The following is a 25,938-nucleotide window of genomic DNA, read 5'->3' on the forward strand; positions in this document are numbered from 1 at the left end:
CTGCTTGCGATTCTCTCTCTCTCTGCCCCACCCCCTCTCCTCCACTCACACTCTCTCTCTCTAAAATACAATTAAAAAAGAAAATAGCATGTAAACATAAAACTCAAAGATAATAATTAGGAATATCTTTAGTGATAAAAATGAGAACATATTTAAAATGTTTTTCTCAACTGTAAAGAAAGCACCACATAAAATCAACAGAAACAGCAGCAGTACAATATATATATCTACCCATTTCGGAACAATATTTGTTGCTCGAAAACCTCAATAGCTTTAAAAAATGTGTTGAAATATTCTGCCTACTGGAAGCAAACACTTAATCTAATAGACAATCTATCAAGTGTACAAGAAAACTCTTACATGTTCCTTGTAAATTCATATTGTATCTCTTTGTGTAACATGTTTTATTAATAATGGCATGCTAATGGAAGACCTCAGATTTATGCATAAAAGTGCAAAATGAAACAGAAACCACAAATTATAAAACTATACTATGACTTCCTGTACAGATAAACTGTGCCAAATCATGACACAGAACATTATCTAAGATCAAATGCCTTTAAGTATCAGCTCACTCAGACCCATTTGTTCTAAAACAGGTCTATATATCTTCAGTGTCCAATATAGTAGCTACTACCTACATGTGGCTATTAAGCAACTAAAATATTGCTAGAACAAATTGAGATGTGTTGTAGGTATCAAATACACACTGGATTTTGAAGACTTAGTATGGAAAAAATAAAGCAAAATATCTTACTAATAATTTTTATATTGATCACATGTTGAAATGATATTCTGGATAAAGTGGGTTAAATACAATATATTATTAAAATTAATTTCACCTATTTCTTTTTACTTCTTAACTGTGCTACTAGAAACTTTAAAATTATCGTATGTGCCTTGTGGTCTATTTTTATTGGGCTACATATTTAACAGAAACTCAGCTTTGAATTCTTATATTCCAAAGTTAAGACCACTGGCTAGCCCAGCAACTAAACCAGTTTACTATGTAACCAATAATCCCTGCCCAAACTTTGTTTAGTAATTTCTGCCCCCAAAGCACCCAATTACTAACCTTAGCCTCTATTTAAGTACCCTAATTCCCCTTCCCCCCTTCTAAGACCCTCCTGAGCTTCTGTCAACGTAGAGCCTATTCAGCAAGTTTAGGAATGCCAGCTTTGTATGATCAACAGGTTTCCTGGTGGTCTTTGCATAGGGCTTTGGCAAAGTTAATAAACAAGCCTTGTAAAATGCAGTAAGTTATATTGAGGATGCATAATGAACAGGAACCGTCAGAAAAAAGTAATTATGACTGACCCTTGAACAGCACAGGCTTGAACTGCATGGGTCCACTTATATTTTTTTCAATAAATATAGTATAGTACTGTAAATGTATTTTCTTTCCTTATGATTTTCTTAATAACATTTGTTTTTCTATAGCTTGCTTTATTGTAAGAATACAGTTATATAAAACATATAACAGGAAAAAATAAAAATAAAAAACATATAACATGGAAAATATGTGTTAAACCAATTGTTTGTTATCAGTAAGGCTTTTGGTCAACAGTAGGCTATTAGTTAAGCTTTAAGGGAGTCAAAAGTTTTATGTGGGTGGGGCACCTGGCTGGCTCAGTTGATAGAGCATGCCAACTCTTGATCTTGGGGTTGTGAGTTTTAGCCCCATGTTGAGTGTAGAAACTAGTTAAAAATAAATTTTTTAAAAAAGTTGTATGTAGGGGCGCCTGGGTGGCTCAGTCGGTTGAGCGTCTGACTTCGGCTCAGGTCATGTTCTCACAGTGAGTTCGAGCCCTGCGTTGGGCTCTGTGCTGACAACTCAGAGCCTGAAGCCTGCTTCAGATTCTGTGTCTCCCTCTCTCTCTGCCCCTTCTCTGCTCATGCTCCGTCTCTCTCTGTCTCAAAAATAAATAAAAACATTAAAAAAAAAAAAAGTTGTATGTAGGTTTTTGATTGTGCAGGGGGTCAGGGCCCTTAACCCTCATATTGTTCAAGGGTCAACAGTGTATGTAAGTTGTTCTAAATGATTTAAATTACCTAAATTAAAATACACACTTGTAACAATCTACCTTATTTCAGAAGAATGAAAAAGCAAATCACATGGGCCCTATGGTTCCTGCTATGCCAGAGTAGAAGATCATAACATTTAAGTTAGAAACAGGTATACCAGTTTCACTGCTGTTTCTGAGTCTTACAAATGGGCTAGGACCATGATCTAAATTTTCAGATGCTGTAGAACTCATTATTTTCATGATTTGGTACCCAACTCCTGACTGGCTCTGTAGAGTAAAAGTGGGTGGGATTTTAGAGGAGACACAAAGCAAATGTGGTCATCTCTACTACTTTTTAGTCTCAGGACTTAGTGGAACACCATTTTAAATCCAATAGCCAAGGTAAACTCCCTAGTCTAGAGCAGACTATAATGTGGCCAATTAGCTGAAATCCACCAACTCTCCCCAGTTGAGTGAATTACACCCTGCCATTTTGATTCCTATCAGTGGTCACATTTAAACTCGAGAATTACAACTACTTAAGTAGGCCATATTTATGAAAAACTAAACTTATCCCCAAATCACTAAACAGAAAATCATATATATGACTCAATTTTCAACTTTTCACCATTGAACACATGTTAATGTAAAGTAACACATATTTTGCTTACCCCCAAATAGTCATCCATCCCACCCAAACTTATTTTCACCATTTACTTTTTCAACTTTCTCAGTGCTCTCCACATCAGTAAATTCAAAGATTTTTTTTTTTTAATAAAGACATCAGATACACTCCAAAACCTATGGCGACCTAACATACAACATCAGAATAAAAATCTTTCCCAACTTGTGAACCATATATTAATGAAAAAAACCATCATGGCAGAATCTAAATAGTACCACATTTGCTTAATTTATCAATATGATGATCCACAATCAATTTTGCAACTTTGGCTGCTTTACTTTGATTTTCAGTATTCTTAAGCCTCTCTACCACCAATGAATGCTTAAATCAAATTAAGTTCATTTTAACAGAACATGATTAAGAACAACCAATGATAGGGGCACCTGGGTGGCTCAGTCAGTTGAGCATACTACTCTTGATTTCAGCTCAGGTCATGATCCCAGGGTCATGACATTGGGCCCCACACTGAACATGGAACCTCCTTAAAATTCTCTCTCTCCTCTCTCATCTCTCTCTCTCTCTCTCTCTCTCTCTCTCTCTCTCTCTCTCTCCCTTTGCCCCTCTCCCTGGCTCCTGCGTGCTCTCTTTCTCTAAAGTAAAACAAAATGAATGACCAATGACAAACAGTACTCCAAAATCAACGAGAAATTTTGACTTTTACATCATTAATTCATGATTACATAGTCTATTCAAGATGTCTCCAACTCAAGTCTCTGCAAGGGTGCATGTATATGTGTGTGTATACATACATACATATTAAAGAGAGATGTGGGTATATGTTTTAATGTAAAAAGAAAATTACAAGCACAAACCGTTCTCCAGCCTACCTGCAAGGGTTCTATCCACAGTTAAGTCAACATAAATTGCTGAAAAGATACGATGACCCTTTTATGAATTCTACAGAGGTGGAGCCGAAGTTGTTATAGGGAATACTGCAGCATAAAAAGATGCTCTCATTCACTCCCAGAACTTGACCTTTTATCGGTTCTACTTCCCCAATTTTAATTGCATGCCTGTTGCTCATTCTCATTTGAATAGCCCCTCAGTGCCATAACACTCAATTTACTGTGGGGACAGAGAGTCAAGAAGTGGAAATATTCTTATCAGTAGTTTAAGAATGAGAATAAGCAATCGTAGTTTTGCCTTCTTGAAATTCAAATGATAAAATTCAGAGAGAAGGCTGCAGTTTGATGCTCTGGAAGTCCCAAAAAGAGAGAAGGGGGAAGACTATTTTCTTCTCTTCTTCCTCAATCCTCTTAATGGATAGAGACCTCTATGGGGAACGTTGTGGGCAATACAGTGTCACCTAGTTTTAGCTGGAGCAAAGCCATGTAAGGAAAGAGAAAGATTAAAAAAAAAAAAAAAAGCCTAAAAGTAGATACTGTTTTACACATAACAGCTCAAAATGATCTTGTTCTCCTTCACATCCTCTAATCCATCAGTCAGCACTCGTGACATATTTTCCTTTGCAAGTTTTCTCATAGTTATACCCTCCTAGATTTGTGCTAAATCCAAGATAACTATCATGCCTTCTCACCACCCTCCCTGACCCCAGGTTGTACTGTGGCACACACATTTCTCCAATCAGTGTGCCTGGTCTTTCTAAATATCTATTTTTATTGTCCCACTGCCCTGATCTTAGTTCTTCAGGGTTCCCACAGTCAGCAGAAGAATCCACATTCCTCAACCAGACATTCAAGACTGGCACTGTCATGATAAGCATCATCAGTGCTAGTCTCATTCTGGACTCCACTTTGAATCCTTACTCTTACTTTATGTCATCTTTCTCAGCTACTTCTAATCTATGTTCTCTTGCAATCTAGTAGGTACAAAGACATCTCTTTTTTTTTTTAAGTTTATTTATTTAATTTGAGAGAGACAGAGACAGCACAAATGGGGGAGGGCAGAGAGAGGGGGAGAGAGAGAATTCCAAGCAGGTTCCATGCTTGCCAGCGCAGAGCCCGATGTGGGGCTCAAAGCCACGAAACCGTGAGATCATGACTTGAGCCGAAATCAAGAGTCGGTCACTTAACAACTGAGCCAGCCAGGCACCCCTGTACAAAGACATCTTCAGTGCTTTTTAAAATCAAATAGAAAGTCAGCGGTAGCGTGGCCAAGCGGTGTAAGGCGCTCGATTAAAATCAAGTAGAATCTAGTAAATAAAAATGTATTTTCTTTTAATCCTAAAAAAATCCAAATCATTCTTATCTCCCAGTAAGATCTAAAGGTCTCCTACTCAAGTCAGGAAGTTCTGTTCAATAACCCCACTTCTTACTCATTTTTCTTTTCTTACTCTGGATTCTCATTCTCTCTAGCTAAATCCTTTATATGTTACAAAATGGGAGCTACAAGGACCCTCTCTATTAATTTTATCACTTTTTTTTTTTAAACCATTCTAGGCCAAATTATTTTTCTTTTTTTTTTTTAATTTTTTTTTTTTCAACGTTTATTTATTTTTGGAACAGAGAGAGACAGAGCATGAACGGGGGAGGGGCAGAGAGAGAGGGAGACACAGAATCGGAAACAGGCTCCAGGCTCTGAGCCATCAGCCCAGAGCCCGACGCGGGGCTCGAACCCACAGACCGCGAGATCGTGACCTGGCTGAAGTCGGACGCTTAACTGACTGCGCCACCCAGGCGCCCCTAGGCCAAATTCTTGCCCCTCCTTGGCTGTTCACTGCAACTGACACATCACACAATCTGTTACTTGCTTTCATATAATGTTCTGTTGCATGTATGTTAGTTAGTTCCTCAGGACAGGATTCAGATAATCTGTGTCATCCATTAAACTTAACACTAGTCCAAGAACACAGTATGTACCTTTTAAATACTGAATTCAAACTCCAGTTAACAACATTGCCACGTATAATGCATGTGAATTTCTTTGGATTTATAATAGAGATAAAAAATATACAAAAGAATATATAAGAATTTTACACAGCATGATGGTTTATAGAACTGTCTCTATGGAACATAAATCTACACATTTCTTTTCTACATAGGTTGACTTTTTACAGTAACTGAGTACCATAAGAAGTCATCAGACTGGATCATTAATAATATACACAATGCAAATTATGCTGAACACACGGTCTTTCTTTGATGGTTTAGAACAAACATGAAGTGTCTTAGAGGCATCATAAATATTACGATCATGCCACAGGAGATTAAAAGATTGTGTTTTGAACTTGCTTATGACATTTCCTAGAAGAAACTTCTTAATATAAATCCCTGATGTCAGCTTACTTGCCTATGGCCTGCTTGCATAAAACCAGAATATCAAATGAGCAATTGCTTAACTTCCTGGACAGTATAAAATGGCTGCCTTTTTGAATATTTAATTGTTGTAACAAAAGCTGAAGCATCCTTTTACCTAGCTTTGTCCTCTTCGTTGAAATCTTCTTCATGTCTTTCAATGTCCTTTGACGTCTCAGTATTCAATACATTCTCTATTATTTATGTCCCTCTAACAGAATGTGTCACTCCAACTCCCCTGTCTGCTTCAACCCTCCATTATGTCCCTCAGCGTGAAGCAATATATTCACTATCAAAAGATTTTTCTTTCTTTCCTCCTCACTCAGGCCTTGCATTTTTGATATTAAGCTATAATTTTCCTTAAGTCTCTGTGTTCCACATTTAACAGAATCTAGGCCTAAATTAGAATATCAAATAGCCCATTGTATTTTAAAATGAAAATCTTGTGCTATACTTGCATGATTCACCAACTTTAAAATAGCTACAATGGAATAACATTTCATATGCTAGATCATACCAAAGTTGGTGGGTCAAATAGGATCATCTACATTGGCAAATAAGTAGAAAGTACACAGTAAGCCCTAAAATGTTAACTAAATAATTTTGCTACCTTCAGATGAGCTCACGTCTTTGGAATGTTAAGGAATTCAAGGGCAAATTACGATAAAATCTATCTCCCCACCCAGGCTCAAATCTTCTAAAATGCTAAATTCATAATGCCTTTGAAGTGGAATTTAAAAATTTCCATTCATCAAAGTTTTACTTTGCAGTAGCCTGAAGCATTAACACAATTCATCTGTCTTCATTCTGCTTAAAATCAATACAAAGTTTAATCTCACAAGCATTGCAAAATAATGTTTCATCAGCATTGTAAAATGGTTCAAAGTATTTAGATTGTGTTTTTGTAGCTTAAGGAGCAACTATTTTTTAACCAGTTTCAGTATTTTGATACTGCCATTACATAGATTTAAGTAATAAAGTCTTTTTCTTTCTCCAGATAATTTTTACCCTTTGAATGAGCACAATGACAATGAGGAGCCTGGCAAAGCTTTAACTTAAGATACCAATCAAAAAACAGCAATTACCTCCCCCAAACAAAGAAACAAACAAACAGAACAGGGTCTTTTAGTTTAGGTATATGCAGAACACGATGCTGGAAAAAGTTGAGAACTGGCAAAAGTTTGGCCAATTGTGCTTACCAGGACTTGATATCACACATCTTAAATTGTATTCCAAAATGCTCTGTTAAAATGCTCTGTACCAATAGGAACCAGGAAATAGATGACGGATAGGTTTCCACACTAGCTTATAAGCAGTTAATTGGTTACAAAGCTAAACAAAAAACCCTGGATCAGCAGCCACCCTATTTCTATGTGAAACCTCAAGGTCTGATACACTTCTCTTCAATGAGCTGCAGGTCTATCATTGAGACCAAGGCCAATGGTCCCTCTACCACACAAGCCCTCAAGTTCTATCCCCTCCCCTAGCTCTACTTTCTTCATTAAGTTACAGTAATAGGAATGGGCCTTCTGAGGTCATAGCAATGACAAAGAAGTGAATGGGAGAGTGCAAATATTCCTCTGAGGAGAGGAGGTCATCTGTATACAAGCAATTTCTGAAAGCCAGTATTTCTAAATTGTACCTCCTATACCAAAATGAAACAACGTCCCTCTCTTGAATTAAAACTTGCTAGCCATTTATTAAAATACACAAGCATCTACTATAGTTGAAGCTTTGATTAAATGATTTTCCAGATTAACCCATGAGTTACATCTTCCCTATAAAAAATATCCACAGTATACTTAATACCTGTCACAGATTAGCCCAGAAATTTCTGTCCTATCAGATGAGCTGCAAGCTTACCTAGAGGTGGTGGGTTTGTCCCTAAGCCTTTTTTTTTTTTTTAAGTTTATTTACTTATTTTGAGAGAGAGAGAGAGGGAGAGAGTCTCCATTTTTAATGTTTGTATTACTGTAATTCTGTGATTTAATATATGTAAACCAATGAAATGAATGCCAAAAAATTATTATTTTTTTTTTTGAGAGTGTGTGCACATGAGCACAAGCAAGTGGAGAAAAGGGACAGAGGGAGAGAAAGAAAATCTTTTTGTTTTTTTTTTTTTAATATTTTTTGAGAGAGAGAGAGAAGATGTGAGCAGGGGAGGAGTAGAGAGAAAGATAGAGGATCCCAAACAGGCTCTGTGCTGACAGTGGAGAGCCCGATGTGGGGCTCAGACTCACAAACCGTGAGATCATGACCTGAGCAGAAGTTGGACGCTTAACGTCCAACTAAGCCATCCAGGCGTCCCAAGAGAGACAAAATCCTAAGCAGGCTCCACACTCAGTGCAGAGCCCTATGTGGAGCTCCATCTCACAACCCTGAGATCATGACCTGAGCTGCAACCAAGAGTCAGATGCCCACGCCCAACCAAGTGAGCCACCCAGGTGCCCCCCAAAAACTATTTTTATGATGAAAAGTATTTTGAATGCTCTAGAGAAAGCTAGATAAAAGAGGATTTGGGACCCTTTTACTTAGAAAGTTCTTAAAGTTAGGCAGAATTTCTCTGTGAATATATGAAAAGGGAGAAAAATTTTATGAGACATCAAAGGCTTCAAACTTTATAAAGGTTTATTGGGTTCCACGTAGCAGTGCTTTTACTCTAAATCTATGATTCTTAACTATTTTTGAGTTATGGGTCCCTTTGGAAATTTAATGAATGGTACAGCCCAGTTTTCTCCCTAGAAATACAAAGAAATAAACAAGTTACAGTTCTGGTGGTTCCTATACCCTGGCCCCATTTCCTTTCCCCTCTACCCTCTACCCTCCCACAAAGGACATCTCCTTGTGGCTCTATGGATCCTAAACTTCTAAATATTTTATCATGTTTATACCCATATTAGTACAGCCAACTACATACCAAATGGTCTAATATCAACTTTGTTAAGACCTTATTAATTATATTTCAGACTGTCTAATAATATCCACTATATCTCAAGAGAGTTTATTCAACATAAAAATAACAGATTCCAGGTTTCATTTCTCTTATTGCCTGTGATCCTCCCCTTTGATTGACTGGTTAGCAATTCCTTGTAGTTCTTTGCAATGCCAGGCTGTAACTCATAAACAAGATGACTAATCAGCTAACATATACTCTAATTCTCAGGGTACAACAACAACAAAAAATCAGGCTAGAATCAGTAAAAGCACTTGACTTAGAATGGTAGTTATTTCTTCTCTCAGATTTAGTGTTCTAATAAGCAGTCCATGAAGTAATCTATCTTAATAAGGTTTTCCTTCCCACACATTGAGAGTCACACAAAAGCATGGGTGGATAAGAGATGTCAAATCACTTGCTCAAATATTCCCAACACATAGCTTTCCCTTCTGAAGTTCCTCCACTCTAAACCCACCTGGCTTATGAGTCATGAAAATTCTAATCTGCCACTATTGAGCATTTTCACCTCTAGATCATTTTCTCCAGCTGCCTGAACTAAAACCTGGGAGTCATTCTAAACTCCTCCTTCTCTCTTCCTCACATCCAAGCAATCACCAGTGCTTCCAGTTGGCCTCCTAATTTTATTTCTCAAGTCTGTCTTTTCCTCTCAATCACTTTAGATCCTTACATTTTAACTGGTTACCCTGTGTTTGGTCCCTGACAATCTACAGCCCAGAATAATCTTTCTGAAACAAAAATGTGATCACTTCACTCACCAACCTAACAGCCTTAAAATGGCTATCTTTCTCAGCTTAAAAATCCTTGAATGTCCCCCTACCGGACAAAGTTGAAGGTAATGAATGCTGGAATGTCCTTGTGATCTGGCCCCTACCTGCTTCTCTAACCTCGTTTCTCACTCGCCTCATCCCTGCCCTGCACCATCTGCTCTCACAGCATACTGTGTTGTTCTTTCCTGTATACCTGCTGTTCCCTCTGCTTAAAGCAAATCTTCTTTGCTGCAACCCCTACCCTATCCCCTAGGTGTGCCTATGGAACCCTGACCATTCAGCTCTAAATAAAGCTTTAAAATGCCCCCAAATGTTCATAACGGCATTATGTTTAATAGTTAAAAACTGAAAACAACCTAAATCCTCCAAAAATAAAAATGATTTACTGGGGTGCCTGGGTACCTCAGCTGGTTAAACGTCCAACTATAGATTTTGGCTCAGGTCTTGATCTTACATTTGTGAGACTGAGCCCCAAGTTGGGCTCTGCGCTGACAGCACAGAGCCTGCTTGGGTTTCTCTCTCTCCCTCTCTCTCTGCCCCTCCCTTGCTCACATGTGTGCACATGCACACTCTCTCTCTTTCAAAATAAATAAATTAACATTTTTAAAAAGTGACTTGTTAAATTTTAATGGATTGCTGTGTTGCTGTGTTAGAATATTATGCAGTAATAAAAAATGTTTATAAATTTAATGATATGAAAAGCTAAAAAATACAGCTATAAATTGTTAACACAGAATCATCTCAACCACATAAATACATTTTACACATACATAAAAGAGATAACTGGCAGAAATACACTAAACAGGAGTACTTATCTATTACTTATCATAATAGGATTATGAGCAATTTTTTCCCTCCAGTTTTAATGGTGAACATGGATTACTTTCAAAATCAGAAAAACTGAAAATATTTTAAACTGTGAAGACTTTCCTGGAGCCTTCTCAACACACAAACACACACAGACACAAAAGTTTAATCATTCCCTCCTCTGATTCAAGTATAGACTCTCTTTGTTGTGTATATCACACAGTTATGAACTCATCCATGCATATATACATATGTGTATATATATATATATATACACACACACCTGTACGTATATATATACATGTGCATATATGTGTATATTGTGTATATACATACACACACATATACATATATATATACACACACACACACACATACACACACACATTTCATTTTAGAGAAAGAGAGAGTGAGTGAGCAGGGTGGGTGGGCAGAGGGCTAGAGTGAGAGAATCTTAAGCAGGCTCCACACTCAGCAGAGCCTGATGGAGGGCTCAATCTCACAACCTCGGGATCATGACCCGAGCCAAAATCAAGAGTAAGACACTCAACCAACTAAGCCACCCAGGCATCCCTACCTTCTATATTTTAATTCATGTTTGTCCGGGAGCTGTCTGACAGGATTTGGTTCAGCTTTAATCCCTAGTGCCTTATCTCTGATAAAGGCTAGTTTAATGTTTATAAAGTAAAATTACTTTTACATTGCTAGCTACATGCAGCTACATGCAAATGACCAATAAATGCCTAATCAATCATTTCAAAATGTAAATCATTAACACATTCAACAAATATTTACCATGTGCCTAAAATATCCCAGGCTGTCACAACCCCTGTGGACACTGCAGTGGAAAGGTCCTTGCCCTTGTGGGAGGATACACTCTAGTATGGAGAGACAAAACAAAATAAACCAGCTCATTTTGGAGAGTGACAAGTGTTATAAAGGCAACGTGGGATGAGGAGTATCAGGGAAGATCTGGGGAAAGAGTGCAACATCAAAGGCATATTGAAAGATGGTAAGTGACAAGATAAGAGGCAAGCAGGGATAGAATGGAAGAACTGGACATGGATGGAGTCAAAAGACCTAAGTTCCACTCCTGCTCCATCACCTTACTAGTCAGGTAATCTTCTCTGAGTTTCAAGTGGGATGATAATTTCTAATTCACAAAAATGTGTAAGGATTAAGTAAAGGATTAAATAAGATAATTTCCATGAAAAGGGTGAGGCCAGTACTTGGCATTCAGGGTCCCCTGTATTTTTAAGCTGTATCTACTTGGAGAAGGAGACATCAAAAACAATTCAACACCCAAGGGGCACCTGGGTGGCTCAGCAGGTTAAGCATCTAACTCCTAATTTCAGTTCAGGTCATGAACTCATGCTCAGAGCTGGGCATGGAGCCAGTTTAAGATTATTCTCTTTCTCCCTCTCTCTCTACCCCTTCCTGTACATGTGTGCAAGCTCTTTCTCTCTCTCTCAAAAAAAACCTAAACATGTATATAATATATACATGTGTATATATAATATATATAATACAATACCAAAAAGCTGGAGTACATGGATTATGACTGTGAGTAAAGATCCCAAAAGAAACTCAACAAGGTAAATCTCATCCCTTTGATCTAAGAGTTCTGTAATAGATTTGTAGTTAACAAAAATACGACCTATGCTATCCTTCTTAACTACTTATCTGAACTCAGGATTCTATTGATCACAATTGCTTTCAATAACAATGTGGCCAAGAGGTGACTAGTCTACCCACAAAACCAAATGCAAACACATAAAAACAGATTCATATCCAAAAACTGTATCTCAGCCTTTCCCCCAATCTCATAAACATTACTGGTCTTCACTATTTTTAATCCACTGCATATCTCAGTTATATTTCTCTAGTCCAAAAGAGGAAAGGAAATTTTCCACAGCAGATTGCAAAAGAGAGGTGCTGGGCACATTTACTTCTTGTCTTTTTTAATTGCTGTGTATCTGAAACCTAAGAACTAGGTCTCCTGGACTTTGAGTAGGGGGTTAAACTGTCAGATCATGAAAATGTTTCCTCTGAAGTATTTTAAGCCCTAATCAGTTACCACACCCTACCATGTATTTAAGATAGACAGTCTTTTGGGGTGCCTGGGTGGCTTAGTGGGTTAAGCATCTGACTTCGGCTCAGGTCACAGTCTCACAGTTCATGCGTTTGAGCCCCGCGTCAGGCTCTGTGCTGACAGCTCAGAGCCTGCAGCCTGCTTCAGATTCTGTCTCCCTCTCTCTTTGCCCCTCCCTCATCTCTCTCTTTCTCTCTCTCAAAAATAAATAAACGTTTAAAAAATTAAAAAAAAAAAAAAAAAAGATAGTCTTTGGCCCTTTACCTCTCTGCTTTCCAATCTCACATTCCTCAAATGAATGAATGACTGAATGGGCCTACTGCAACCTACTATGTCAACCTCTTAGACCAAAGAATTCTCTTCTTAATATGTCTAAGTGCTATTGTCAAAATTATTCTGACCCTCATTCTGGTCAGTTGTAGTATCAATAACAATTTGAGAAGGAAAAAAACAAATGACCATGACAGGATAAATTAACTCTAGAAGAATGAGTTGATTAACAGTGAGGAGGTAAAGAAAAATTTAACTTGTAAGATGCAAGCTAGTGTTCCCATGCATTGGCTCCCAAAACCTTTTATGTCAAAACAAGAACTCTGCTTGCTTTTTGACATACCAAACCTACAAAGAGAGTCATATCCCAGAAACTATTGGATGTCCTTAAACCTGGGAACACAAATGATATTTTCTATTTTTATAAATTGAAAATGTCCTTTGTGACATTATATACATTAACCTATTTCCATATCCTATGGACATATCCTACCACCTTGTAGAGAAATGGTGTAAGGGCAAATCTGTCTCAAAAATGTTAAGTATACTATATTGTAGAAAAACAAAACTATAGCACCTCGTGTTTAAATGTTTATTCATTCATTTGGGGGGCCTGGGTGGCTCCGTCGTTTAAGAGTCTGACTTCAGCTTAGGTATGATCTTATGGCTTGTGAGTTCGAGCCCCATGTTGGGTTCTGTGCTGACAGCTCAGAGCTTGGAGTCTGCTTCAGATTCTCTGTCTCTCTCTGCCCCTCCCGTGCTTGCACTCTGTCTCTCTCTCTCTCTCTCTCAAAAATAAACATTAAAAATAATAGTAACAGGGGCACCTGGGTGGCTCAGTCGGTTAAGTGTCCAACTTCAGCTCAGGTCATGATCTCAAGATTTGTGGGTTCAATCCCTGCATCAGGTTCTGTGCTGACAGCTCAGAGCCTGGAGCCTGCTTCTGATTCCGTGTCTCTCTCTCTTTGTTCCTCCCCCCTGCTCACGCTCTCTCTCTCAAAAATAAACATTTTTTAAAAATTAGAAAATAATAACAATAAACGTTTATTCATTCATTTAATCAGTAGCTACTGTCAGGTGCTTGTGAACTTCCAGACACTGGTCCTTTGATGGCACTGACCATTTAGTTAGTTGCACTGAGTTACTAAAGAAAGGGAATTTTTTTTTCCTCTGTACTTGACCTTGACTTCGAAATAAGTTTGAATGCCTAACAAATGAAGATATTTGGCTGTACAACAGTTTTATGCATACAAAATCAGTACACAATGTTTCCTTCCCTCCATGTGTATTAATTCTATGATCACCTAAAAATGATATAAAGGCTGTTTGGTGCCCATTTCTGTTTTTCTCCTCTGAAGTATCCCAATAAGGATTCATATTATGTATTTATTATTTCTGAGAATCATATACTAAAGCTTCTGGGGAAAGAAAAGTAGGCTGGATTCCAAGATACTAATTTATTGTATTATTTTCATTCAGTAGTACCTTTCTATTTCACATTAAGTCAAAATGCAAAAGTAAAATGGTTTCATATTAAGAAATTTACATGCTAAATATCTGTAAAGAACACTAAAGGATATGAAAACTAAATGTAATAGAACCAAAACATAACAGAACCCCCACAGAACAAGCCATTTACAAGGAATACGGACCAGCTGTAGGAAATCCCTTGTTAGGCTGGCTACTACAGCAAGCATGATGATCTCTCCAGGAAAGCCCCTTTGCAGTGGTGGTTATATTCCCCAACTCCCAAGATCCAAACTTGGAGCTGTATACTGAATTCTATCTCTAACAATCACATGGACTCCTACAGAGAGCCAGGCAAGGTCTTCGGGAAAGCGGTCATAAGGAGCTTCAAATTGGAGCCTTTATTGCTCCAAAACTACCAAAATCAACATTGCTGGCAGTTGGGAAATTACAAGTGTAGGCATTTCTCCCAACCCCAATTAAAATGCTCACAGAGCGAGAAAAAGTCTTATGCTTGCACTGGTGAGTCAGCCATAAGCAGAAGCAGGTAGTTACAAAAAGCAGGTAGTTACTGCCTTTCTAGGTCAGGCAGTCACCATAATATACAAAGAGCCTTTCACTGCTCTTCCATCCCTGCCAGACACATCTTTCCAGCCCTTCTCCATTTCCAGATGCCATCAACTACTGTTTAACTCTGGACTACTGATTATCAACAATATTTCCTCTATTAAACTCTAACTGACTATAATTAGAGGTAGTTAGGCAGACATCTAAGAGCCATACCAGTATCTAATTTTCTGAAAACTTTGTACACATTCTCTGAAAGCAAACCCAGAAGATGGGTGCTCTCTCTCCATTTTTGCTGACTGGTAAAAAGAATCATTGGCTAAATGATGTGACCCAATCACCAATGACAGAGCTGTGGCTTCAACCAGTGTCTTTCTCATTCCAAGCTTCATGGGTTGTCCACTACTCTATGCTCCTCTCCATTTCTCTCCTCAATAAAATCCACACGACTTAATCAAACTTTTCATATTGTAAAAAACAAAGCCATAATCTTCTGACACTTGCAGATCAAAACACTACAAAACCCACCTGAGCAATGACAAGTTCCAAATGGACAAGCATTACACCTTATATAGCACTTGAAAAAAGCAAAATAGGCCAAACAATGGAGAAAGCTATTTAAGCAGAAAATTGTATCTTATACAGTATCTAAAAACATTACATTTCTGAAGGCATACTTTTGTATCAACTCACTGCAAGGTCATAAAAAGTTTAAAGCTAACTACTTTTCAACACTGAAAAGCAATTTTGAAGTATACTGTTTATATTATCAGATTAATGTTTTCAGTAGCATAGAAAACCTTCTAATATTTCCTAACCAACCTGTCTTTTAAATAGAATATAGATAATGTAGCTTTGTTGGCATTCACAGTAACCATGCCATAATAGGCTCTGAAACAGTTTGTGGGGTTGGGTGGACCTTAAGTGGTTTTGCATTAAAGCAGTATTTAAGAAACCATCAACCGAAGAGTCTCCAGTTTTAAATCTAGGTCATACTAACCTTAGTCAAAAGCAAGCATAAACTAGACAATTTATATTACTTCCTAAAAAGGTGGCTTGTGAAATAAAAAGGAGCACAGACTTGAAAAATATTAATGTTTCCTAAGAATTATAAATAAGCATATTTATTTTTAAAAATAATCTATATTCCCATTAATTCACATAAGGAATTTTTCTTCTGTTATAGATAACCCACTAGCAAAATTAACACTATATTTAGTTAGACTTACCTCAAAAAATAAAAAGTCTTTCAATTTGGAGGGAAGAGGAGAGGAATAAAAACAGAGATGCAGAAAGAAAACAAAATATGATTTGAAATTTTCCCCCAAAAAATACAATATTCAAAAATACATAAATTAAGTAAATAAATAATAGAGGGAAATACTGACTACTGTTGCAAAAAAGTGGTAGTAAATACATGACACCATATTTTTCTTCCTCCATTTCCATCAATACAAATTTTTTAAAAGCACTATTTCTAGGGTATATCATAAGGTCAAGTACAGATTCAGCCCAGTCTCCTGCCTCTACACTGCACTGTTAACTGATGTCCTGGAGCTATCATACCCAAGATATTAAGAGTGGAGACTGGCTCTGGAGGCAGACTGCCTGGGTTCAAATCCCACCTCTGAGAGTTATTGGCTGTGTGACTGTGAGCAAATGAAGTAAATGTACTAACTCTCAATTTCTCTGTCAAGTATAATGAGGATTATAACAGTCCTGAACCTCAAAGGAGTTCTAACGAGAAACTATACCTAAACTGTTTAGCACAGGGCCTGGCCTGTAAGTAAATGGTGGGTCACCATATTGTTACAGTAACCAGAGGGTACCTTTAGACAGAAAAAAAGACCAAACGATGTTGTATAGAAGTTTACAGTTATTCAGATTGCTCTGTATGAGAAATCAGTAATCCATACTATGAAAAGATCATGCAGAACTCCTGGTCACCGTTACAATAACAGTAGCTGTAGCCCAACATTTATGTGATACTTTACTATGAGCCAAGCACTGTGCTAATGCAGTTGCTCTTTTGAACTCATATGAAGCAAGGAATTATTATTCCCATTTTATAGATAAGGGTATTGAGGGTCAAAATGTCTGCATAATTTGCTCAAGATTACAAGGCAAGTGACTGGCAGGGTTAAGATTTTGAAACCTAGGCAATCTGCCTCCAAAGCCTACTTCTGATACAAACTACCCACCCAAACTTGGGCAAGGAATTTCACATACTGGGATTTCAATTTCCTCCTCTGGAAATAAACAGAATGGTAGAATAGGTATTCTTAAAAGTCCCTTCTAAACTTCTCTGGACAAAAATCCACATTCACTACATATAGAAAACATCTCTGCTTTAGTCCTTTTACAGACCCAAGCTTCTCTGTCTCATATAAATACAGAATGGTGCATATTTAGAATTCCCCCAGTGGAGTGCCTCACTGTTCCTGAGCCAGTTAGCAGAAAGTACATGATGCCAAGAGGCATCAGCCAGACAGAGAGCCTCACTAGATAGTTCCATAACTAAGTCCCTTTAAATGGAGCCCAAAGCGAACCTGACTTAAAATTAATTCTACCTGACAGCACTAATGCTACAGGGAAGTTAAGGACACACATCAACAAAATTAGCCAAACCTTTAGACTAGAGCTATGTCACTACACCACTCAGGACCTCAGTTTCCTTATTTACAGAAATGAAATGGCTTTTAGATACAAGTTAACCCAAAGGAAGAAGCCACCCCAACTCAGGGAAACCAATCAACTTTGTTAGAATTGAGGGAAGGGGGTAAGGAACATCTAGTTTGGAAAACCACATTCAAATACAGTTATTGCTTTTATAATATAAACCACAGAAGAAAGCTCCGGGAAAAAAAAAAAAAATCTATTGTGTTGGTTGGCAAAAGAGGGTGAAGCAGCACTGAGGGGATATGGATTTCAAAAATACATATTAAGATACATTACAGTAGATCACTGTTGCAAGCCCCTTTTAGCTGAGAGTCTGTAAAATAAAGTCTCTAGGACTACTTAAGATATTTTCTCCCTTGGGGTGCCTGGGTGGCTCAGTCGGCTGGGCATTCGACTTCGGCCCATATCATGATCTCACGGTTCATGGGTTCAAGCCCCATCAGGTTCTGTGCTGACAGCTCAGAGCCTGGAGACTGCTTTGAATTATGTGTCTTCCTCTCTCTCTGCCCCTTCCCTACTCACTCTCTGTCTCTCAAAAATAAACACTGAAAAAAAATTTTTAAAAGAAGTTATTTTCTCCCTTTCACAGGAAAATGATTTAAATAAATGCACAGACATAAAATTCTAAACACAAAACTCAAGGTGTTTTTAATTTTTTAAACATATGTGATATACTTAACTCAAGTCTTGTAATATTCCAACCCAAAACCAAAGAACAACCAGGTTACTCCTAATTTGGTTCTACTATTGCTTCAAAATACTGAAGCTCCATTTTAAGTAAGACAAAGAAGTGAGACATAAAGTCAAATCTTGTGGCCGTCTTTGCCTACTCAACAGCACCACTACGGATGAAAAGACAAACCAAAGTCAAACCAGTCTGTCTGGCTCTCATTAGCATAGCCTGTAAACGACTGGCAATCCATACACTACTTGTCATGGGTAGTGTCATGAGTTTGAGGGAAATTTTATGGATTTAATCTCTCCCCAGTCCTCATTTCCAGAGACAATTATCAAAAGCTAGTTGTATTCATATTCAACTCTTAGAAAAAGATAAATGATGTCTACACCATCAGCTCTCACCCTTAAACGTTCCTATCATATTTCAGGTTAACTTCTAAGACTGGACTTGGATAGGGAGTGACAGAGGAACTGTTAGAAAAAGGGCTCTCCTACCAAATGCAGCCTCCCTGTTCTACCCCCTCACCGCAAAAATAAGCACATAGAGAAATTCCAGAAAGCAGATTCCTCCTTTTCTTTACCAAACTAATCCCATCTCGCAGTGTCTCATTTTATTAAAACAAACTTTAGAACAATGGAAAGAAATACACCTTAATATCAAAATCCTCCATGCCTAAAGGACCCCGGTGAAAATTTGTCAAGATCCTCTCTCATGAAAAACTCTCATACACACAACTTTCATGAACCCCCTTGAACTGTCAAGGTTAAAAATCCTTGCTCTGGCCTAGAGAATCATGTGCTTCTCAATAACCCTATCTCCTCCTTCATGGATGGGAGCCACCCCAAACATCACATCTGAAACGTAAAGAACAAAATGAAGGCTCCAATTGCACCTGATGCTTTCTACCTCTGTCAAACGTCGGTTCTGCCATTTTTCAGCAATGCTCAAAGGATTTGTTTCATTTCCTTGACCACCCAAATTGGGTCTTGTCCAAAGCCCTCCTCTCTCCTTCCTTTCTTCTTTTCTTTAACTGAGCCTAGGAGCTTATAGCCAAATCAATTTGTAAGTGAAGGATAAATGTTTGCCTGAGAACAAAAGCTCCCAGTGAACACTCACCCTCACCACCCCTTTTCCAACTCAAGATGTTCAGGACACTGCCAACTAACTGATGTGGTCGTGGGCTGGATTAGAAAACAAGAACAGAATAAGGACACTCCATTCAACCTTTTTGTCTGGGGCATTTCCTGGGTTTTTCACTGGTATTTAACACCAAGACACAAGGCTCATTTTTCATTAAAGTTGCAAGACTTTCACTCTGCCCAGTTTCAAATGGTGTAATTGATCTGCATTGTCTTCTTAAATAATCTAACTGAAGGACACTGCAGCTTTAAATATTTCAGTGCTAGCTAGCAAATAGACTCCATTGCAATATGGCTCTGAAGGTCGCGTCCTATTGTCTCTTTGCTCTAGAAAAACAATGTCTAAGTCTTTCTTCTAGGTAACATCGGAAGAGTTACCCCTAGAATTTCCATTCTCCCCAACTGGGTCCCTGGAGGAGTTCGCGAGTTTATTGGAATCTCACACTCATAATTTTCCCGGCAGGGGCAATATGCTGATTGCTATTAATGATGCCAGCACCTTAGCGAGACATAAACGCATGTGTTCACATTAGTTTAATTGAGCATATGCAACTGTCTGAAATAGCACCACTCAAGGGCTGTTAACCTCTTTAAGAGTAGGCCCAGGGTAGTTTAGGAGTGGATGGCTTTCAGGCGGCACTCTGAACCCAGGTTGCATAACCTGAAATGTGTAGCTACTTAAAATGACAGGAATCTCAGTCTACTCATCCTGGGACCATGCCAGCACCTTGCACCTTTACTTGTAAAATAAGGTCAAAATAAGAGGCAAACGCACGGTGAAGGAAAAAATAAACCAAAAGAAAAAGGCCCTTTTCTATCTTATCAGGGCGCTTAAATAGGATTCCTCAAGCAGTCACAAGGTTCCCCCACCCTTGTCCCCGGAACTAGAACAGCCCCGGTGAAATGGAGGCTTTGGAAGGGGAGAAGGGAGCTGGACATCGATGCCTTCTTTTAAAGAACAAAAATCAGTGGACCATTAAATGGCAGGGAAGAAGGGGCAAAGAAGCGGGGTAGAAGGTGTGTGCAGGTGCAATGGAGCATTACCTGAAATGGCAACAGATTGTTACCATTATCCGTCCGGAAAGCGTTATCCTCCATCCAGGACTTGGAGGTGAGCGGGGCCGCGCGGGGGAACTTGGGCGGCGCGATCACATTGCTGGAGAAGGGCTTTTTGAGCGGCGAGATGGGGTTGAGCGGTGAGGGCACCCCGACACCCACGCCCACGCCCACGCCGACCGCCCGGCGAGGGTCCCGGCCAGCCGGCAGGCCGCCCCACGGGTTGGATGGCGCGCTCCAGGCGGCGTTCACACTCTGGTGCGTGTTCCAGCTGGACGAGGCGGACGAAGCGGCGGCTGCGGCCGCGGCGGCTACCGCAGCCGAGGACGAGGACGGCTTGCTGGTCATGATGGGCTGGTGGCCGTACGCCGCGGCAGCACTCCTCTGCGTGTAGGGCGCCTGGCTGGGGCTGGCGGGCGAGCGGCGCTGCTGCGGGGGTTGTGCCTGCGGGGGCTGCGCGGGTTGCGCGGGCTGCGGCGCCGGCGGCGGCGGCTGCTGGTGGTGCTGGGTCTGCGCCAGGCCGATCTGCGGAGAGAAAGTGCCTCCGAAGACTGGGTTGACGTGGTGCGGGAAGTTCTGGAAGAGCATGGTCCCGTTGACTGGGGTGATCCCCTGGAAGAAGCTGTCCTCCACCGCGTTCGTGGTGCCCGTGGACCAGGTGCTGCCGAAGGACGGCGACAGCGACGCGCCCGGCGCCGCGGGCTCCTGCGGCGGCGGCGGCTGCTGAGGGGGCTGGTGGAAACTCAAGCCCGGCAGGAGCGGCGATTCCATCTGCATCTTGTCAGGACCGTTGGGGGCCGGCGGGGCCGCGGCGGGACTGAGGGCCGGCACTGCGCTACTGTCCTCCGGCTTGGGGGTCTCTGAGGAGAGGGGCGTGGACGGGGCTTCGGCTGCGCTGGGTTCGGGCTGGGGCTGCTGCTGCTGCTGCTGCCGCTGCTGCTGGGGCTGGGGCTGGGTTTTGCTTTTGTCCATCAGTAAATCATCCTGCATGGTTTGCGCAGCTGAAACGGGAAAAAAGAGAGACGCGTTATTGTTAATGTGATCGTTAATGCCCCTCGCTAAAGCGGGCGGGTGTTTTACTTGCGAAAATCCAGTGCCACCGCTACTAGCCAATTGCAATGCAAATCCATAATCTCCCATTTAGAAGAACAGGTCGGGCTGGGAATGGGGGCGGGGGGGGGGCTCGTGCAAGGTCTCTAAAAATACTGTGAGAGCGTCTTCACCCTTTCTGATGTCTTGGTTCCTTTTCTGTATTAGTGAGAGATGTGCTTATAAGACAGAAAGACAGCAATTTCGCCACGTCTCTTTTCCCTTCACCGGAACTCAGAGCGTTCACCCTGCAATGAGAAACTGATTCTGGTTCCTGTTTTTTCCCAAGCACCACCCTCCCCCAGTTATTTGCATACGTCAATAAATACTGCTGCGTCCTTCAGCAAGGTTAAAAAGACACCGCACACGACCCTTTCTTCCCCCTTCCCTGCTCCGCACTTTAAAGAAACAGCAGTCTTATCCCTCTTGATTAGCAAACTGCCTTCTTGCGTTGATAATTGTTTGATTTAGCAGCGGCGAACCGCGAGGGAGGAAATCCTTGGCATTTGTTAGGAGGAGGATTCAGCTGCACAATCATTCTCTGGCCTCCCAGTAGCTGCAGCTACTCCATTTTGTTAGGAGACATAAAAAACCACCGTTTTAAAAGAGGTAAAAAAAAAAAAAAAAATCTACTGAAACGTTTGTGTTTGCTTCGTGTTACTCCAAGGGTTGGAGTTTTTCTGCTTATTCTCCAATCTTCTTGTCTCCAATTCTGTCACACAAGAAATTTCTTGGCTTCTCAGGGGTTCAGGTCTCAACAGGAGCCTGAGAATTTCTGTGCAGAGTGGAGAAATGTTCTGGTTGGGTTTGAGGTCAGAGAGAGAGAGAGAGAGAGAGACAGACTGACAGTGAGATGGGGTAGGGGCGGAGCTTTAAAAAAAATCCCCCTGAGATTTAAGTAGAAAGTCAAGATACTTATGAGGTTGCCAGATTTTCATTTTTGAATCCTCCTGATGCTGCCTTGATCACAAGACTGGCAAATTTAGAATCCATTCTCTTATCACTGGTATTAGCAATGAAAGATTATGGTTTGAAGACCCTGAATTATGCTAGCAAAAGCGTTAAAAATAGCATAGTACAAAGTCCCAAATTCTCATACGTTGTAATTATAGTGCATTGCCATCACTGCTTCATTTAGCCATATAAGGAGTGTATGGTATTTTCCATCTCTCATAGAAGGGCTATATTCACCTCTGCCATACAGCCTGTTTTCCCATTCAAGGATGAAAATAGTAATCACTCAAAATCAAGAGATTTCCATACACATAGTTATCACTGAGTTAGTTTGTCCTTTAGAACATATTAAGTGTTTTAAATATATGAATATTAAGTGCTGAGACTCTGAAAAATATTTTGAGATGTTAAAGAAGCAAATGACCAAACATACAATTATTTTTAGATGATGATTCAGTATAATTGCAACAAAGTTATTAATATATATATAATGCAGTTACTTAATTAACTCAGATACTTGGGAAGCATCTTTCTCAGAACACTTGTGAAAGGACATTCAGATATACACAGAAGCTCTGCCTTTGGACATCCTCATGATAAATGTTATAAAATAAATGTATTGGAAAATGGAGATGCCACCGCTGTTAGCCATTAAGCAAAATATTCACATCAAGAAATGGAATTAAAAGTTCTATTTTATTAAAAAACTATCTTTAAAATGGTTACTCATTCATTTTAAAGTTTCATACACAGACAAAAAATAGTGGGCTGAACGAAATGCTTCATAGCCACCTTACTCTCTACTCTTTCCTCCCCTTCAACACCCCCCCCCCATAAAAACCCAGCCCAATATACCTCACAAATTGTCAGCTACTACCAATAAAACCTACCTAAGATTGATTTTATGTTTCTCAGGTCCCTTGGTCTAAAACAATGGCTTTGATCTGTATTGTAAAATATCACACAAAGAGGCAAGCAAAGCTTGGATTCACAACAGCACAAAGTTCTACCGCTGCCAAAGAAAATGGACATAGAAAGACATTTTCAGACTTGGTTTAAGCAGTGCTGCAGTAAACCATTATAATCTGGGGTCTGAGTTGCTTCCAGTGGGCTAGAATCGTCTTTACAATAGCCATATCATCATGGCTGAAATATGCATTTGATTATAATTTTAATATTCAGCTTTTCTGATGCTTGTATTGATGCTTTCTGTAATGCCTTCAGTTTAAACTACATGCTCTTGATAGAAAAATTAATGCTGTACTATATAGCAAAAAAGCTAAAAAAGTAAGCTGGACTCAGAATATTTTATAATATACAATTAATATATTTATTGAATTAAAAATTTTTTTATTATACCACATACCAGGAACACCCATTTCTCGTCGCAACACTCCTTAAAGATATAAATTTCACTTTCTGCATAAATTCATTCTGTCAAGGTCAAGACCCATCTTTAATAAATAAGACGCTTTTAAACAAAAGGAAAGCAATAGATTAAGATAACATTTACAAAGTTAACATACAGTGTTTCTCGGCAACTGCTCGTATAGTTTGTTTGGGTGTGTTTCTTTTTTTCTTTTTTCTTATTTACAGCAAAGTCCGAGAAATAGATACCTCCTTCCCCTCCCCCCACCACACACACAATAGATCTTCCTTCACATGCAATCACCCAATCTCAAGTAACAAATTCTTAGTAGCAGTTACCTTTGAGTGTCCAGTTTTTAAGGATCGATAAAATTAAAAAGTGTACAGTATTTATTTTCTTCTTTCAGGTTGATTATGTGACCGCTCTGGCAAAAGCACTTTGACAACTGTAAGAGGAGAGGGCATGCGCGCACAGGGAACTGTGGGGGCTGAAGTCCTTCACTAGGTACTCTGCCTGACTTAAGCACGTTCCGCCAAGGAAAGGAGGAAGCCTCGAAAATACTGATTCCAAGGGGAAGAGGTTGTGTTCGGATTACGTTACATTTTCCTACCAACCCGAATCACAAATTGTTGAAATGAAAAGGGAGAAAAATAAATTGGTTTGTCAACTTGATTTAGGAAGCCAGGTTAAAAGAGAAACTGAATTGAAGGACTCAAAATAAATGAATCCATCAGAGCTACCTTAAATGGTATTAGCATGGTGATAACTGGGTAGCCAGCAATAGGAACCCTATCCGAAGAAAAGAGATTGGGATGGAGAGGGCAAGGGAAGGGGAGACTACTAGGAAAAGATAAATGCTTAAAATCTGACCATCCTTAAAAAGAAACATTTTAATATTACAGAATGAAAAATACCTTTATAAATGTGATATTAACCATGGAGATCAGGTAAAAATAGGTTTCAGTCACAAATTTTTGACATCCACCAAGATTTCTTTGTATTTGAGTTTTCAATGAAGGCATAAATCACTTACGGTTCTACTTGACATGCTCTGAATCAACTCACCTCGTTATTTTACTTGTCAAAATGAAAGTTTACTTTGCATTATTCATACAATGATCAATCAAATAAAATTCAACTCTTTTAAGCTAAGACAATATTTGGTGAAATTTTAAAAAATAATTTGAAATTTAGTGTTTCATTGCATAGGGCAGTGACTTCTTTATTCAAAACAAAAAGTAAATACAGTTTCTGTTTTTCAAATCAAGACTTTTTTGGGGGGGGTATATTTTTTCTATCTTAGCCTTATGACTCCAAGGCTGGAATCTCACAGCATATTAACATCAACTCTTATTATCCATAGCTTCTGAGAGCAATAGTTCAACTACCAGTTTGCTCACGTAGGCAGAAGATATTATTTCTTTGGGATTTGGTTCAATTCCATTCACCCAAGGGGTTCAGAGTAAATGTCAGTTGATGACTATACTGATTGAACTTGGAACTAAAAATATTAAGTATCATTTCAAACTGTCTTAATTCTCTATTTCCTTTCTTCACCAATTAGAATTATAGTATTACCAGAGACTACCAATTTGTAGCATTAGTGGTCTTTGTTTCTAGTTATTTCTAAGGAAAAAAACAAAACAATTTAAGAGGAAAAAAATTATTTTTCAATCAACCTGTGAAAAGTCTTTTTAAAAGAACTAAATGGCCTTCTTATTCCTACCGTGAACTTATTTTATATTCCCCATTTTTTCTATTCCTCTACTCTCCTAAAGAAAGCCTTACTTCTGCCAACATGCTGTACTTATCATTTGCATTCCAGAGTCTGTCAGGATCACTCAAGGTTAATCTTATTCCTGAAGACTTCCCTAACCTACCAAACTTCTATGTTTTCAAGTACTTCAATTAAGTAAAAGAAAGTTCCCTCATAAAATCGTTATGAAGACTTATTTAAAAAAAAATACTTTAAAATTATTATTTTTTTTTAGTTTTTTTTTCAACGTTTATTTATTTTTGGGACAGAGAGAGACAGAGCATGAACGGGGGAGGGGCAGAGAGAGAGGGAGATACAGAATCGGAAACAGGCTCCAGGCTCTGAG

The 25,938-nt window shown here is 39.1% G+C and overlaps 1 protein-coding gene across 15 annotated transcripts in view; it reads right to left on the bottom strand.

Annotated features, from left to right (window-relative positions):
• The window catches only part of CPEB3 (cytoplasmic polyadenylation element binding protein 3), a 196,526-nt gene that overhangs the window by 140,081 nt on the left and 30,507 nt on the right, over positions 1-25,938 (bottom strand). For 11 of the 15 annotated variants that reach the window (XM_023240735.2, XM_023240737.2, XM_023240736.2 and 8 more), the window contains one exon: positions 20,413-21,425. In XM_023240735.2, coding sequence (XP_023096503.1) covers positions 20,413-21,414 — 1,002 coding nt within the window. In that variant the 5' untranslated portion in view covers positions 21,415-21,425. Of the gene's footprint in view, positions 1-20,412; positions 21,426-21,647; positions 21,762-24,174; positions 24,845-25,938 lie in introns of those variants that run through there. The other 4 variants (XM_023240731.2, XM_023240730.2, XM_023240732.2 and 1 more) reach the window with 3 other exon arrangements.

Source organism: Felis catus, chromosome D2, assembly GCF_018350175.1.
Source record: "Felis catus isolate Fca126 chromosome D2, F.catus_Fca126_mat1.0, whole genome shotgun sequence".
NCBI classification, from domain to species: Eukaryota; Metazoa; Chordata; class Mammalia; order Carnivora; family Felidae; genus Felis; species Felis catus.